This window comes from Erythranthe guttata, chromosome 5 (assembly GCF_056151865.1).
Source record: "Erythranthe guttata isolate IM_541 chromosome 5, IM_541, whole genome shotgun sequence".
NCBI lineage: Eukaryota > Viridiplantae > Streptophyta > Magnoliopsida > Lamiales > Phrymaceae > Erythranthe > Erythranthe guttata.
Window position 1 is genome coordinate 1,305,462 of NC_142537.1, and position 17,852 is coordinate 1,323,313.

General features: G+C 31.6%; 2 protein-coding genes and 1 non-coding gene across 5 annotated transcripts; 2 read left to right on the forward strand and 1 right to left on the reverse strand.

Moving 5' to 3' along the window:
• Positions 1-510: 510 nt before the first annotated feature.
• On the forward strand, positions 511-583 carry TRNAV-UAC (transfer RNA valine (anticodon UAC)). The gene has a single exon. It is a non-coding gene; the product is annotated as a tRNA-Val (tRNA).
• Positions 584-2,937: 2,354 nt separating this feature from the next.
• LOC105974797 (uncharacterized) lies at positions 2,938-6,909 on the forward strand. 3 transcript variants are annotated; one of them, XM_012999953.2, is made up of 6 exons: positions 2,938-3,288; positions 3,579-3,621; positions 4,480-4,570; positions 4,686-5,658; positions 5,856-6,433; positions 6,542-6,909. In XM_012999953.2, exons 3-6 carry the CDS (start codon positions 4,506-4,508, stop codon positions 6,651-6,653), a joined length of 1,728 nt encoding a protein of 575 aa, XP_012855407.2. In that variant the 5' UTR covers positions 2,938-3,288; positions 3,579-3,621; positions 4,480-4,505; the 3' UTR covers positions 6,654-6,909. The 3 variants fall into 3 exon arrangements, with proteins under 3 accessions (XP_012855407.2, XP_088674581.1, XP_012855408.2); XM_088818455.1 differs by having other exon boundaries at positions 2,968-3,139; XM_012999954.2 differs by having other exon boundaries at positions 2,969-3,414.
• Positions 6,910-10,299: 3,390 nt separating this feature from the next.
• Positions 10,300-13,373, reverse strand: LOC105974815 (transcription factor BIM2-like). The gene is made up of 7 exons (XM_012999976.2): positions 13,013-13,373; positions 12,839-12,923; positions 11,936-12,005; positions 11,763-11,858; positions 11,378-11,562; positions 10,806-10,905; positions 10,300-10,692 (listed from the first exon to the last, which is right to left on the reverse strand). Exons 1-7 carry the CDS (start codon positions 13,113-13,115, stop codon positions 10,639-10,641), a joined length of 693 nt encoding a protein of 230 aa, XP_012855430.2. The 5' UTR covers positions 13,116-13,373; the 3' UTR covers positions 10,300-10,638.
• Between the last annotated feature and the right edge of the window lie 4,479 nt (positions 13,374-17,852).

Here is a 17,852-nt window from a genome sequence, read left to right on the forward strand (position 1 = left end):
TACTGGAATTTGGAAAAATAAATTACAACACATATTTAATTATTTTGTAATACTCTCTGCGTTTTTTTAAGTTTGAATTTTCGTCTATCACCTGGCTATACATAACTATAGTTAAACTTTTATAAATTAATGCAGTCGAGACTAGCAAAATTTTATTAGTTTATGGAACTAATAATTTAATATGTTTTTACCGAGTAAGAATCAGAAGAAATTATTATTTAAACGAAGTTATTAATTTATTGAGGTTCTACTGTATTTGTAATATTTTTTCCGTGGCCTAGTCTCTCGGTTAATCAATAATTGCTTCAATTTCCGACAACTTCCAGCCGGAAAAACCCCATGTTCTCCTCACCGGACGACAGCTTCCCGCCCCGGTTAACTTCCAGGCCGCTCAGATTACCGAAGCTACACGTATCGTTTCGAGATCTCCTCCGCTACAGAAAAATGTGGGGTTGTCCTTCATATTCTGATCCGATTATGGATTTTAAATGAAGAAAATCACCACAATCAGTTGCTGTGGTGTAGTGGTTATCACGTTAGTCTTACACACTAAAGGTCTCCAGTTCGATCCTGGGCAGCAACATTTATTTATAACTTTTTTGCCTCTTTTTTGTCTATTGGGCCTCTATAATTTTTTTGGCCTTTTTTTGTCTATTGGGCCTAAAATATTTTTCTAGTAGGCCTAAAGTTACTTAGATGGGCCTGTAGTAAACTTATTCCCTCCAAATAAAAATAGAAATATAGTAAAGTTATACAGACGAATTTGATATGATATGTGCCCAAATGGCCCAAGAAGTGTATTTACCTAAAGTTAGCTGTAACTATTAATTCAATGAATTTAAATAAATTAAAATCTTATAAACTAATTAATCATGTATATATATATTAAAAAAAATATTTATAAAAGCATTAATGACCTCCTCTCATAGTTTTTTTAATGCATTCGGTCCTCGTGAACTTAAAATCTTGAATCGGTTACTGCCCGTTCGTTAGTTCGTTGTTTCAAGATGAGTGCATACTTAGGAAACATTGGCCGACCATTTCACTGTCATAGCCCATAGGGTATATATATATATATATATATATATATATATATTAGATATGGAATTTAATTTGTCCAATATATATATTTAATAAACAAATTAAAATGAGGAACAAAATAAGAAAAGGCAGAAAAACTGTCCCCCAAAATTTGTCCATTTGTCATCACAAGTCAGTATTGCTGTTCTCAATATTCCTTCTGTGTTTTTTTTGTCTTTGCACAAAAAGGCTGCAATTTTCCATTTAATTGTGTATATTCAACTTGTATACTATTTCAAAAAAAAATAAAAAAAAAATTGTATAATAATGTAATTAATTAAACGATCATATTATTCCCTGCAACAGATCATATTGAACATTAAATGATTAAATCATTATGGAACTCAGCATATGTATTATATAATTAATTCATATTTTGAAATGAAATACAATTATTTATGTGTAATTAAATATAGTTAATTGGGCCAGATCCCTTCAAATGTTTGTGACTTTTACAATTAAAAAAAATCTATAATGTCAATATTAGTATATTGATACTTAATAGGATGGGCAAAGACATGTTAAGCATATTGAATATTAGTGGCTCCAAAATCAATTTAAAATTCCAAAATAATTAAATTAAACAAAAAATAAGAGAAAATACATATCCACCAGAATATGCCATTTTGTGTGTGTATCCATGATTCATGACTTACTTTTATTCAAAGCCAAAACAACATCGACCAACTAAACTCATTGGAAATAAATAAATAATTAATTATTTTGTTTTTTACTTTTTTTTAATAAAGCACACCAAATTCATAACCTGAAAAATTAAATTTTATCCTAAAATAAAAATTTGAGATGATTTCTTTGATATTGAATGTCATCCACAATTAAGATTTAGTTACATGAAGTTGTATGTATTACTTGAGTTATATTTTATATAAAAAGGCAATGGATTTATATTTTATTTTATCAACATATCTTATGCATAGATTGATCAAAGCCATTAGATAATATCTATTAATAAAACAAAATAATATATTATAACGAAAATACGAGCATATTGTACCATAAAGTATAAACTATAGCTTATGTAGCACGAACACAGGAACGCAGACACTGCGAAACAGAAAATTCCCATTTTCCAAAAAAATAGATACGAGAACGTGTAAATATAGGGATATATCCATAATTTCTAAAAAGATATTGTAACGTTAACATATATACTTATTATCAATTACATATTTGTATCGACAAATTATGCATAGGTTACAAGTTCCAATCCGAATTATCATTCGATAAAATATATGCAAAGGCATATAAACTTATTATCACGGAACTAGCATCAAAACAATATTAAAACACTGTTAGATGTGAAAAATAAACATAAAATTTAAGCTTTTTTCAAGCAAAGGGAATTCCAAGTCTTTAGTTAAAACGAATTTTGGATTTGTTTTTGGGGCAGAAAAACGTTTCATTGTTTCACTTTTACCACAAACATCCCTAAACTTTTAAATATTTAGAAAACGATCCCAAAACATTTATGGCATGCATTATGATATTTCGATTTCCAAAACGTTTCCAAAATAAATAATTACCGAAGTTTCCGGGCATCATCGACTATAGCTAATTCCTCCACCTAGTCCAAAGAACTGGGATTTTTCATAATGGGGGCAAAAAAGGAAAATCTTCACAGAATCCACTGTCAGAATTTTCCCCAAATCCCATTAACTTTATTAACTAATTTACAATATTATTTATCCCGAGGGATCTACATGCAATAACTAGTAACGATCTTCTGCCCTAATTAGACTGAAACGATGCCGTATTACAAACAAACAAAATAAGGGAATTTTTTATCATAAATAAAAAATCCTAATAATTAATCGCCATTTTATTACCGTTTATATGTATACATATGTATATTTAGAGAGAGAAAGCAGGAGTTGACTATTTTAGGTGTTGATGGGTGGCAACTCTCTTTTTATTGCCTTTCGACTGTCTACACATATTGCTCCCACTATTTTCTCTCTCTAGAAATCTCCTTCTTGACGCGAGAGAGATAGAGAGAGAGAGAGAGAGGATGTATCTATCTACGGGGTACATGTATCATGTATGTAATTGTTGTATCTATATATTAATATTGTTCAAGTCAAACGAACATTTAGCCGGCTGAGCCCTCGCCACCAAATTCTCTCTACTTTTTAAAGAAAAAAAAAGTTGCAATTTTTTTTCACAACTAACTGGAGCAGAACTAATCTGGTTTCTCTCTCTCTCTTCTCTCTCTCCTCTCTCTCTCACACACACACACAAACACACGAAAACACACAGTATTTAGTTTTCAACAAATGGCGCATTGATTTGCGTTATTTGTTCGTTTGCGTCTGGGTAAATTAGTTCATCGTTTTAATTGTGATCCGTGTATTAACTGATCTACTGGATATTGGATTTTTCATTTTATTTTAATTTTATTTGTATTTTAATTTTTGAATTTGGATTTATTTCGTCTTTATTGGGTTTAAAGCTGATCATCCCCTCTGAAAATGTTGCAGTGAAAAAGGAAGGAATTTGCAGTGAATTTATAAAACCCAAGAGGTAAAGAAGAAATAATTATTATTTTATTTAATATTCATATTTTTCTTGTTCTTATTCTCAATTTTTTTTTTTTTTTTTAATTTTTAATTGGGATCAGATTAAACCAAATCTGTAAGAAGTCAGGCTTTATATCAAATTCTGTTTTGTAGCAAGTGAGATTGATTATAGGATAGGGTAAATAATAAATAATAGAAATTTAGATCACAAATATAAATATTAAAAGAATTAGTTCATTATAATTTAAATCAAGAAATATTGATTTAGTTTGAAATTGAGCAATTTTGTTTTTATAAGACAAAGTGGTGACCTTTTCTTGTCTTCTTCCTTACATTTAGACAAAGTTAAGATTCCAAAGCTCAAGAATTCTCTTTATGCCTATATTAAATAAATAAAGATAATTGCTCTTCCCCCCGAAAATTTTGAAATGTTAATCTATACTTTTACATATAATATACGAGTGAAGGGGGATTTTTCGATACATACACATTCATTTGCTGCTATTGTTTTACGCCTCGAGATTTGCTATTTTTTTTTCATTCTGTTCTTGCACAGAAAAATCTGAGGTAATAGATTTTTGTTAGGTTTTCGTATTGGATTTTACTTCATGTTCGTCGGGAATCTAAATGGTGAATAATGCATATATATCGACGAATCTATGCATTTCAACTGTTTTCTTGAATTATCAGCGAATAACAGATAGTTTCGATGATTAAAATTTCTAGAATAATTAATTGATTTACATTTATTTACAGTGCTGTTTTTTTTAATCGTTTAGGATTTTTTTTTCTTTCGATTTACTTCATCTGTGTATATATATAAATATATATTTACGATGAATTTTCGTTTGTTATTTCTCAGTCGAGTATTTGAATACCTGCCTATGAATGTTTGCTTCACAATTACTGAGAATTCTCCAAACCATCCCGAGTGATGCGAAGCGTGAAAGCTGGTAAGTATTTCCGTCTCTCGATTTTCGATTAAAAAAAAAATACTATTATTTCATTACTGCATTTTTCTCAATATCGGTAAAATAAAGAACTTATTTAAAAATTATTTTACGACAGTGTCTATGACTCAGCTGAACAAGACACGACGATGAAGGAAAACCCGACGCTTTACCAATCTCAAACTTTACAGAGAGAGGATGTTCCTCCTCTGGTCTCGTTCGAGAGTAATAAAGAAATATATGTAAGAGAAACAAATCCTCCATTATTCGATGCAAAAGGACGTACCGACGAGCTTTGGAGAGGAAATTCTACGGGAGAGGAAATTACAATTAGGCCCTTGTGCCGTGTAAGCAGTTTGGACGAGGATGAAGAAGATTCGTTGTGTTCGGACAAGGATCTTGAAAATCTTATGACGGATCAAATTAGGCCCGTTTGTCGTCCGAGCAGTTTCGAGGAGGAGGAGGATGATGATGTGGATTCGGAATCTTTCGGAACAAATGCTAAAGAGAAAGAAGAGAAAGAGCAAGAATATCCTTTGACAGTCGAGGAGTTTACGGACATACTTTCGAGTGAGAGTTCTCCGTTTATCTCTCCTGTCGATTTGTTCGAGACGGACACGAAGCCGTACGACGACGATGAGAATGAATCGGAATACGAAAAGCCAGAGATTATAGTTTGCTACAAAGAGATCAATTATCATGTTGTGGAGGATGTACGCATGAATATGTCTGTGAATGATGATGATAATAATACAGAAGAAGCTTCCGATATGGAAGTTTTTGTGTCTGACGAGTTCGCCACGTCATCATCGGACAATACGAATAGGGTGGAGGTTATTATCTTTCCTGTCGAAGAGGATGGGAGCGAAGAAGAAAGCCGAGACAAATTACCTGGTCAGGAAAGTCCAGCTTTGCCGCCGTCAGAAAACCCGACTTTGATCGATGCTTCGGAAAAGAGATCTTTCGTGGATAAAACTCTCCCGATTCAAGAATTCGGCACACGGAGTTTTCTCAGATCTTTTATAAATTCTTTTGATGGTGACGATAGTACTAATAATAATATTTTTAAAGTCGAACATCTGCAAGATCAGGTAACTTTTTCGTTTCTTGGTATAAAGATTGGTGCTTTAAGGTGATTATTTCAAGAAAATCCCAATAATTTAGTCTTGTACTCTTTTTTAATTTTTTAATTTTTTTTTATATATATAGTCGTGTATTACGTATCTTGTTCTGAAGTTTATATACAGATGGAAATTTGGTTATGTGAAAATGGTGAATTTATTTTCAGGAGATTTCTTCGTCAGAAGCAGGGCCGAAGGGAGATCATGTGCAAGCAAGTAGCTTATCTTTCAAGAGTAAAGTCGAAAATGGCAGCATTACTTTCAATTTCAAATCGCCAGCACCAGCGCCAGCTGGCGTTACGAAACCGGTAACTGAAAACATCGAGGAACAGTCTATTATTGGCTCAGGCAATCCCTCAAATGCTACTACTACTAGCATAGGAGAAATCGAAGAAGAAAAACCCCTCAAAACAGCCGACGATGTTTTTGTTTTTTCCGACGATTATTCTTCCACTACCAAGAAAGTTGATAAATTGGAAATGGAAATTGTAACCCCAAAAACAATTCCGAGCGTTGCTAAAGAATCTAGTAGTGATGATGGTGTTTCTTCTAGTGGCAAGAGCGTAAATTCGGTGAATAGTGAGGTCACTCTTGGGGGATCGAATTTTCTGAAGCGGGACGAAGGAGAGACGAGCTTCTCTGCTGGTGGTCTTATCACTTTCTCGGGTCCAGCAGCATATTCCGGAAGCATCTCCCATCGATCCGACGGCAGTGCAACTAGTGGCAGATCTTTCGCTTTTCCAGTGTAATAAAAACTTTTTCGATCCGTCTCTCTTTCTTATTATTATTATCATCACTCTTGCTAGTGCATTTTCTGACTCATGGAATATTCTCTCTCTAAAAAAAATGACAGATTGCAAGAGGAATGGAATAGCAGTCCAGAGAGAATACCGAAAGAAGGTGTCGGGAGAGATTTTCGGAAACACAAGGGATGGAGATCAGGCCTTCTTTGCTGTAGATTTTGAAGGGTTCTTTTTTTCGGACAATTGGTACTAGGTTGTTATATTAGTGCAGATATACGATGATAAATTTTTAAATCGTAAGGATTTGTGGGGTTGCTGCTATTTATTCATACATGTTGATATATTTTTTTTTCCTAGGCTTGGTTTGCATTATTATCGCTTCTCCGAGTCCGCTTGCCGGGGGATTTTTGTTTAAAATTCTTGGAACAAAATTTATCGATTTATTCAATTTTCGTGCCCGTTTTGAGGTGTTTTATTATTTAATTTAGTTCACAATGTAACTGATGAAAGTCTTATATTCTTGTCACCAAAAGCAGGGAATTACAGGCTAAACTTTTCAAATAATCTCTAGCGTGAAAAAAAAAAAAAAACGGTGAATTTCATCGAGTGCAACATTAAATAAATGTAATATTTGAATTGATCGTCTTAAAAAAACTAGAGGCTATTTTGTGGGCCCACCATGTAATTAGGTAGGTGACAAGTGAGCCAATTCAAATAGTGTGGAGTTTCCAAAACTTGTTTTGGGGACTCTTGATTTTGTGCTTTGTGTATGTTCTTCTCACTTTAATATATATATATATATATATATATATATATATATTACAGGTTAGCTTCACAAAGCTTAAAGAAACAAGTAGAAAAAATAAAGCTTATATATATATGGCCTCATTGAATCTTATTATAGCTGCATTATGTGTAGCTGTCTTAATTCAGTTTGCATCCTGTTCTTCTGATCATGTAACTCATGTCCAAAATGGTAATATATTATAAATATTGCTGTTACATATTCTTTTGTAGATATTTAATCATAAATATAATTTTTACATTTTTTTTATCAGTTGATTATGGAGTTCATCGAGTCAAGCTAACTCTTCTGCCTTTGCTGCCAAGGAAACTCAAACTTCAAGAAGAGGCTTCATCATCTGTATGATTTTCATTTTTTTTTTGTTCTTCCTATGATCTTACAACAACAACCTTTAGCTGATCTTCGACGAGTTTAAGGTTTTCTTTTCTGCTAATTAATAGGTGAAGAGTTTCGGTGAAAATAGGCACATGCCGCTAGAGAAGTTGATGGAAGCTTCATCAGGTACAGCGTAATTTACCCACACACATAAGGGTTTTTTTTTGTAAATTGAGCATTTATCTCATGGGTGACCGTAATTTACTCTATATCAAATTACTCATTATTTCAACTTCATGATACAAACTGTTTTTTTTTTTTTTTTTTTCCATATTATTACATTATTCTTGAACTCTATGTCTTATGTTACATTTTGTAATAAACAGGCAAGAAAGAAAAAGCTAAAAAGAAGGAACATGTGGTGAATAAAAAAGCAGCAGGAGGGAAGGGAGCATCAGAATATTTAACAGTGGATTATAATTGGGTTAGAAGGCGACGCCCTATACATAACAAGCAAATCCCATTTCTCCCTTAAAACATGGTTTTTTTTTTTTTTTTTAATAAAAAAAAATTAAATTAAGAAAAAAAAATAGTAGTTGAGATAATTAATTAGGGAAGAAAATGAGGAATGTGTCTGTCTTGATAGCTTTTTTGTGGCCGACACATATTTTTTGTCCACTCAGTTTAACTGAGGAATACATTTTAAATCTTATGCTGTTCTTGTAAACAACTCGAATGTACGAGAGCTCGTTTATCCACACTTTATCGGACTATAACAGGCCGTATATTTTGGCGCATGAATGTATGTATGTGTATCACTTTGGTCGGGCTGCTGCCTGTTCGAGGTTCGAGGTTCGAGTCAAATATTTATTTATTTAATATTTTTAAAATAAAGATTAATAATTAGCTTAGATCATATTCAATTATAATTATATTGCAGTAATCAAGATTACACGATTCCCATCTATTAAGTATATATAATATATAGGGCAAAGTTCACTTTGCACTCGTGAATTATGGAGTGTGTCGCAAACACACCCATCAATTACGAAACGTACCAAAATGCGAGATCTAATAGGAGTGAAGTTTTAACCAATTTTCACATTTTCTTCAAAATGATTGTTCTTCCTTATTTTTTAGGGTTTTTTTTTTTTTTTTGAATATTAATAGCACGTTAATAACTCTATCCCAGACAAAATGGCCCGATGGAAAATAATCATGATATAACGCATGAATCGCGTCAGATTTCGGTGATACGACGTTGTTTCGACTCATAAGAATTAACTTTTTGTTTTTCTTCAGAAAATCTTAGAAAAATCATATCAATTCACAAAAACATCAGATGGTAATTCCGTCAGTTGTGTTGATTCTAAAATTGGCAGATCTATTGGAATTAGATTTTAACTCATTTTCGCATTTTGCTACAAAATGGCCGTTATTCCAGTTTATTAGAGTTTTTTTAGTATAAATAGCACGCTAACAATAATAACCCGAGCAAAATATCTCGACGAAGAAAACTCCTGAGCTTAGCTCGTGAATCGCTTCATATTTCAGCAATCCGACTTCGTTTAGACTCATAAAAATCAAATTTTACTATTTTAGGAAATTCATAGAAAATTCATATCTATTAATAAAAACATAATATGAGGATTCCGTAAGTTGTGTTACTTCTAAAATTGCGAGATCTATTAGAATTAACTTTTAACTCATTTTCACATTTTTCTGCAAAATGGTCATTTATGCAAGTTAGTCGGGTTTTTTTTTAGTATTATTTATTAATAACACGCTAGTAACACTAACCCAAGCAAAACGGTCCGGCGAAGAAAACTCTCAGAAATCACGTCAGATTTCGGGTGATCCGACTTCGTTTAGACTCATAGAAATCAAATTTTGCTATTTTAGGAAAGTTTTATTGAATTCATACAAGTTCATAGAAACATTAGATGATGATTCTGTCAGCTGGGTTGTTTCTAATATTGTGATTTCTATTACAATCTTGGTTTAACTCATTTTCTATTTTTTCTACAAAATGGTCGTTTTTCACGACTTATTTAGGTTTTTTGAGTTTTAATAGCACGTTAACAACCATATCCCAAGCAAAATGGCCCTAAGAACAAAACTCATGAGCTTTGCTCATGAATTGCGTCAAATTTTGGTGATCTAACGTCTTTTTGACTCATAAAAATTAAATTTTATTATTTTAAGAAATATTTAGAAAATTCATATCAATTAATAGAAACATCGTATGAGGATTATGTCAGTTGTTTTACTTCTAATATTGCGAGATCTATTAGAATTAACTTTTAGCTCATTTTCACATTTTTCTGCAAAATGGGTGTTATGCAGGTTAGTCAGTGTTTTTTTAGTATTAATAGTACGCTAGCAACACTAACCCAAGCGAAACGGTCTGACAAAGAAAACTGACGAGCTCTGTTCATGAATCGCGTCAAATTTCGGTGATCCAACTTCGTTTTTGAACTCATACTTTTTTCAGAAAAACATCAGAGGATGACACATATGACATAAAAAGAAAAGAAAGAACATGTGGTAATTCTAGGCTACGAGAGTTTCGATTTATTTATTACATAGATAGATAAGATCAGTCTATACAATCTTCTGAAAATAATAAATAAATAAATAAATAAATAAATAAATATTCATCTATAAATTAGCCCGTTCAGAAGCCCGTTCAGGCCCGGTTTGGTTACTACACTGAAAATGCATTCAGAAATTCATCAAAAAATAAAATGAAATAAAAAAAAATTGCATTCAGAAATAAAAAATAATGGCATGGAAATAAATATTTCAATCATGAAGTTATCTTCATCAGCCTTTAATAAATACATGGATCACTCTAATGCTAAAAATTACACCCAGCAAGCCGATAACAAAAAGGGACGACCGATCGTGTATGAACATAATTTTATCGGGACCCAAAACACATAAAAAAAAATGAAAAAAGGAATCCTCAATATATATATAATATACAAGCAACTATTTAGCTTAAAAAAACAAGCCCGATGATACAAAAATCGAAGATCGAATATGAACCTTTTGAAACCACCCTAGCATTTTTATTTTCTTTTCTCAAGTCTTGAATCTTTTCTGAGATTGATCCAAGTCTTCACTGGTTGATTGATCCTATAAGATGTGGTTGTAATAAGTGCGTTCTTGTGAGATAAACACAAATAGAGACGAAAACACAGTACGATGAAAAAACACTCGTTTTCCTAAAATTCATTTTTAGTACCCACCTTATTTGCCCGTTTTCCGAGATTGATCTGAACCGAAATGGTGGCTTGTGAAAGATCCACACCCGTGCTTTCAAGCGCTTGCGTAAAAGAATTCAATAACCTACTCACATTTGAATATTGGATTAGCTAAGTATATGCTAAAATATTGCAACAAAGATAATTCATCAACCAATTCTACACGAAGATTAATTTATTTTAGGGCACATTATGGCCACCCATGAGTTATGGTCAAATTACGAAACCCCCCCCCCCCCCTCATGTTTGGGTAATTACAGCCACCCTCTCAACTATTTATATTATCTTACGAAAATACCCCTCAAGAGGTAAATTTAGAGATGTTAAATGGTAAAATTGAACCGAAATTTCGGTACGCCCACATTTCATACCGTTTGCCGAATTGAATATACGGTTTGGTTCGGTAAATAACAGAATTACATAAATTTTATGTATTAATATTTACAAGGAGGGGTGGCTGTAATTACTCAAACAAGAGGGTTTTTTTCGTAATTTGGCCATACCTCAGGGGTGGCCGTAATTTGCCCTTTATTTTATACATGAATGAAATAACTTACCGTTGGGAATAAACACCAGAAATGCCGATTGTCCCTCCTTCAATAATTAAATCTTCTTGATTGTTCAGGCCATTACTAGGCTGTGCATCTGAAGGTGTATCTATTGATTCAATCGGAATGTGTTGACCACGGTCAAACTTACCATGCAACGTCGAACTAGGGTCGGCACGCAAATGGCTGTTTCTCTGTTATTTTTTTGAGGGGGGAAACGAAAAAAAAGGTGATTTACTAGTTTAGAACAATGAAAAAATTCCCAAGCCACGAAAACTAAGAATAATGTCACTTACCGAATTTAAGTACAACGAATATTTTCTTTTTACGAATAAATCAAGATTTATATAAACCTTAAGAGAATTGATAAAACGGAATTCTGTAGAATTTTTACCCAGGGCATCAGCTTTGTGGGCTCAGAACTGCTGGGTCGATAAGATTCCTCGTAGTTTTGTACATTTTGCTGTAGAAACTGTACGTACTGAATAACCTGCAACGAATAATCATTCCTTCAGCAAAAAAGTTAAACCTCTAACGAAAAAATGATGCAATATTTCGTTATTTTACCTCTAATAAAAACGATGCAGTGTCTCGCTTTTGATCACTGTGTGGTATTAGTTTTCTTAATACTTGAAATCTGAGGTATTAAAAAAAACTGTTAGTGCAAAAGACATGCTCCAAAGACTATCAATAACAATAAAACCTAGGGTAAAATTAAGACCAGCCCTGAGGTAAGGTCAAATTACCAAAAAAACCCTTCATGTTTGGGTAATTACAACCACCCTCTTCAACTATGAGTTTTGTTACACGTTCAACCTTACGGTGTCAAATTTAGTGGAATCTTGTAGATTATGTTGAATATTCTCCAGTTTGTACCCGTTTTATCCCATTTGAGATCCACGTTTTGAAACAAAATGCTCATAAGATGTATTTTTTGGCTTGTAAATATCAGAATGCGGTGCATCGTAAACTGCATATTTGCCCAAAATGAGTACAAACTAGAGAACATTCCACATAATCTAGAAGATTGTATTGAATTTGACACCATAGGAGCGAACGCGTAAGAAAATTCATAGTTGAGGGGTGGTAGTAATTACCCAAACATCAGGATTTTTTTCGTAATTTAACCTTATCTTAAAAGGTGGCCGTAATTTACCCTAAAACCTATTTATCAGAAAAGTATTATCATCATTAACCACATTGTAGTTCTTAATATCTGATACAATTTGCCCTAAAAAATTAGTAGATTAAATCTAACACAAATATTTCAAAATTAGCAGATGAACAAACAGAATTGGACACTGTTATAAATTTTCAAGAATTGCACTAAGAAGGTCACTACTTTTGACTAATCACATTTATACTTTCAAATACTACATATTATCAGTCTTGCCACAAGTATTCATCAAATTAATTAAAAAAAAAAATCCCTCTCAATTTAATTTTTTTTGTCGAAATTGAAATAATCACCTCTCGTTGATCTTGCTCCGGCGGCGTTGCTCAGTGACCGAGTGTTTTGATCTCATGGCATTAGCTTTGTCGCTGTTCTTACCATCTGATTCAGCAAAATTCAGACCAAAACTAAATAAAAAATAAAAAATTTATTACAACAAACGAAAATTAAATTCAGAGATTTAAGAATACCTCTGGTGCTATTATTTGATGGATTCGCATCTTTCTGGGTACCAGAATCTTCATCATCTTCCTCTTCTTCTTCTTCTTCCCGATTACTCTTTCCAGATCTCATTTTTTTTTCTTTTTTTTTTATTTGAATCGGCCGACAATTAAACGAAATAATTCAGGAAAAAAATAAATCAACAAATGATCGCGAAATACTTAAAAATGATGAACAAATAAAAAATTGCAGAAACTGCTGCAGTGCAGTGCGCAGCTATGGTTTGGTGATAATTTTTACTTTTATTTATTTTTCCCTCCTCCTTTTTTATTTAATTCATTAACTATTATTTGTAGTTTTATTTTATTTATTTTTATTTTCCCATAAGTTATATTTTAAATTCTACTATAGTGGATATTTAATTCATTACTACTATCTTTTTTTTTATTCATTATTAAATTAAATGCATATGTCATATTATTAATTTAGAAAAAAATTGAATATTCAACTAGTAAAATATCCATGTCAATCAAACCTAATAACATATTTTTATTTTTTATTTATATATATATATATATATATATATATATATATATATATATATATATATATATATATATATATATATATATATATATATATATATATATATATATATAATAATAAATTTAATTTATTATGGTGCAAATAGTTGTAGTGGATCATGTGATGTAATTCATGTAAAAGGGAGAGGGGTTCACGTGTTGTACTTTAGTAGCAATCTTCAGGTCAATCCAGCTATAAAGATTACTTATTGAAAATATAAATAATATATATTTTTTTAAATTAATAATAATAATGATAATAATTTCACTTCATTTATGTCCAAATTAATTTAGAGATAAATGGGCCATAGAAAATATATCTTGTTTGATATGCTACTCCTACATTATAGAGGCCCACTTAGCAAAACGATTTTCTTGGCCCTTTTGAGTTGGTGATTATTGGTATGAAATATATATAGTAGAATCTCGATAAATGAACAGTTTATTACTTTATTTAATTAATATCTTTTGCGGTTCCAACTTTGAGGATAACGTCTTAAAAATAGTATTGATAAATTAATATTTCACTAAATTAATAAAATTTAATTGGTCCCGAACTGTATTAATTTATAGATGTTTAACTGTATATATTTCCCTCTAAAAAACAATATATATAAATATAGGATAAATTACAACCACCAGTTTGTAAATTTCCTGCATCAAGCCCCTACAAAAGTGTATTAAGGTAAGAAATCTACAATTACACAGAGTGGATGTAATAATAAAAAAATTAGGAATTTTTTTTTTTTTATTTTATAAATAGACCTTATTTTAGGGGGTTGTAATTTACTCAAATATATAGATTATGCATGCGTATAGAAGAAAAAACAAATAGGCATTGAGATTAGATCTCAATGTGTGAACAAAGGGCCAAGTGACAAGTTAAAGTGGCCATTGAAAAGCACTAAGGCCAATTTATAGAAAAATAAAATGAGAAAACAAATAAAAAATAAATGAAAAGGACCATCTTGGACCCAAAACGACGTAGTTTGACAACCATTTTTCCCATAAGCTATATAACAACATAAACTAGTCTTCTCGATTTTTGTCCTTAAGTACAACTTTTCTTTGTTTTTTTCCCTTAATTGTGGATAATATTTCCCCATTTGATAATCACGTTCGGTTGGATTAACGAAATAGACACAACGGTCGGATTATTTTAAAAAGTATTCATCATTTTCATGACAATGCACACGTGTCGTTGTAAAGGATTGTTTTGGTTCTCGAATATTTATTGCATGTTCGAGAATTATTTCGAGGTGATTTGAGTTAAATTACTATTGACCGCATCATGTTACATTATCATAAATAATAGGATAAATTACAACAACTCTCAGATGTATGGCCAATTTATGAAAAAAACCCTGTTGTTTCCAGCTGAGCTTCGATTTTTCCAGTTGAGCTGCCGTCCGTCGCCTGCCCGGTCGATCACGCTACGACGGCAGCTCAGCTTACACCGCCTCCTAATTTTGCAGGTAATTACGACGTTTTATGTATTTTATTTTATTTTTCGTTAAAAAAATTGGAAGACTTCATGTAGCTATGTGTTTGCTGATTTTCTCGTGCTATGACTTATGATTGTTGGTTTTGGTGATGTTATTGGCACTCTTAAACCACTTCGTGTAAGAGTAAGAACCACAATTTTGATGTCATTCTTTGCACCTTCTGAGTTTTTGTTTAGTAACTCTGAAAGGTAATTTAATATAATTGATAGTTGGGAATGGTTGCTAATATGTAGACCTCGATTTTATAAAAGTGTTCGAAAGCAAAAATAAACGACTCTCGAGTTTTGTTTCTTATTAGTGTTATGGTTTGATTACAGTGATTTTGGTTTTCTAACTAAACTTTGAGGGTTAGCTGTGTATACAAATATATATGGTCTTTTGATGAAGTATATTTCACCCTCGAATAATTCATATTTTGGTACTTTTATCGAAATAATGCACCGGCTACTCTTAGTGTAACCAGCCAACGTTTCTTCCTTGTTTATATGACTGAGTCTTTTGTTTTTGCTTTTACGTACAGATTGTTGTGTTACGCGAAAAGTTGTAAAGGCCAGCTTTACGGAACTTACATCCTTCAAATTTCGCGGTTGGCTTATGGCTCTTGATTTTTTTTGGTCGGCATGTTTTTATTGGTGTAGGGTTTATAATGTGCTTTTAAAACTCAAAAAACCTTGCTAAACTAGAGAAACAGTCATTCTACTAAAAAAAAATTAAAAGTAAGTTAATACCTACTTTTAAAACATCTTGCAATTTAAGAAACATAAGATTTGATGATAATTCTCATCTGATGTTTTTGTGAATTGATATGAATTTTCTAACACTTTCTAGAAATCACTTAGTTTGATTTTTATGTGGCAAATCGATGTTCGTTCATGACTTGTGTGCTTAGGGTTGTTTTGCTTGGTCAGGGTTTTGAATGTGGTTTTAAAGCTCAACGATCATTAGGCGAAAAAATAGGAAATGATTTGAATATTCAAAAACTCTTCGAAAATAGCAAAATTTGATTTTTATGAGTTGAAATGATGTTGGATAACCGAAATATGACTGGACTCATGAGTTTTGTTCGTTAGGTGGTTTTGCTTGAGTAGTGTGCTTTTAAAACTAAAAAGACCTTAATAAATCGGGAAAAACTGAACTTGCAAAAATGCAAAAATGAGTTAATTGTGTAATTAATTATGTTTTGCATCAAACCCTATCCTAGCCCAAACGAGGCTTAATTGAATATTTCACTAAATCTAATACCATGTAGATCTCTCAAATTGATGAGTAATGGGACTACCACAAAAGAACATATTATTATATTTTTGTAAAATGGGCATGAATTGGGCCCACTAAAAGAAGTTCGGCCAGAAATTGAAATTGGGCTATTTAAACTTAATTAATCACACTTCTTGTCTGATCTTTTTTCGTTAAACTATTTGTTGGTCAATAAATAAAATAATTTAATTTCAAAAATAAAATTACACACAGGAAGGAATAGCATGAATACATATACTAAATTTATTATCCTCAATAAATTCAAAACCTACCTAAATAATATATGTACAATAATTTTGCTATACGCCACTGATGTACAGATGATGTACACGTGTTGAATCCTCGTTGCTCATCATGCAAACACCATATCGAAAAAATAACTTCATGATTAAGTATTCAAAGCTGTGACACAAGACAGAAAAAAAAAATGTGAATAAATAAATAAAGTCCGATTCGAAGCAAAAATTGCAATTTCCAACACTTAGCAAATTATGTAAAATCCGTTGTGGTACGAAATAAACTAATGAGTCACGGTACACTAATTAAATCGGTTAATTAATAATTACTTTGAGTTTGAGAGGACTTAATTTACGTGCGAGCATGATATATAGATATAGAAACACAGAAGTTTATAAATTGCAGGCCGTTTATAAAAAAAAATTATAATTGTAATTAATAAATTAGGGAACAATGACGGTGACAACTCTCTAATAATAATACAATCCACGTGTAATTTCTCGTTAATATAAACAGTAGCCGAGCCGGCATAGTGTCAGAGATGGTCCCGACATTCCTAAAATTCTTATTATTATATATAAAAATATAAAATAATTCATGTATAATAGCATCAATGCCCGGCCAGACTTAAAATTCTGCTCCGCTAATGAAGATAGAGTAAGTTTATGATTAATGTATAAATCTTCATAAATAAATGTTCAAATAGTTTTTTTGAAATTTTTGCGAACTTAAGTATATATTAAAAACACTTTTTAGTATGAATTATAAGTAAATTTTATATCATCGTCTGTCACTTTATTATGTCATTGCTTTAAATACTACAATTTTCCTTTCTATTTAGAAGTTATATCAAAAAATATTACAAGTGGAAGAATCATTAATAATAAAAGATTACTTGATTTTGTCCAATTACATATATTTTCCTTAAATAAATATATATTTTATTAGTTTTCTATTTTTTTTTTAATTTTTTTTTTTAGCAAAAGTTATGCTGAAATCTTGAACAGAGTTATTTTGAAATGGGACTGGTATATAAACTTTTATCATTCCCAGATTTTTTGTTTATAAATTAATTAACGGGCCGGGCCGGGCCGGGCGAGAATCGAATAATAAGGGCCAAAAAAAGCACACGGAAATTCAGCCAATAGGAATCAAAAAGCTGTAAGAACTGGAGCAAACCCACGTGCTTCACCACCGCCTACCGGAAACCGCCTATATACTAATTCAATAATTTACCATAAATAGAATATTTAACTAAATCTCTCGCCCCCACTGTAATACCCTGT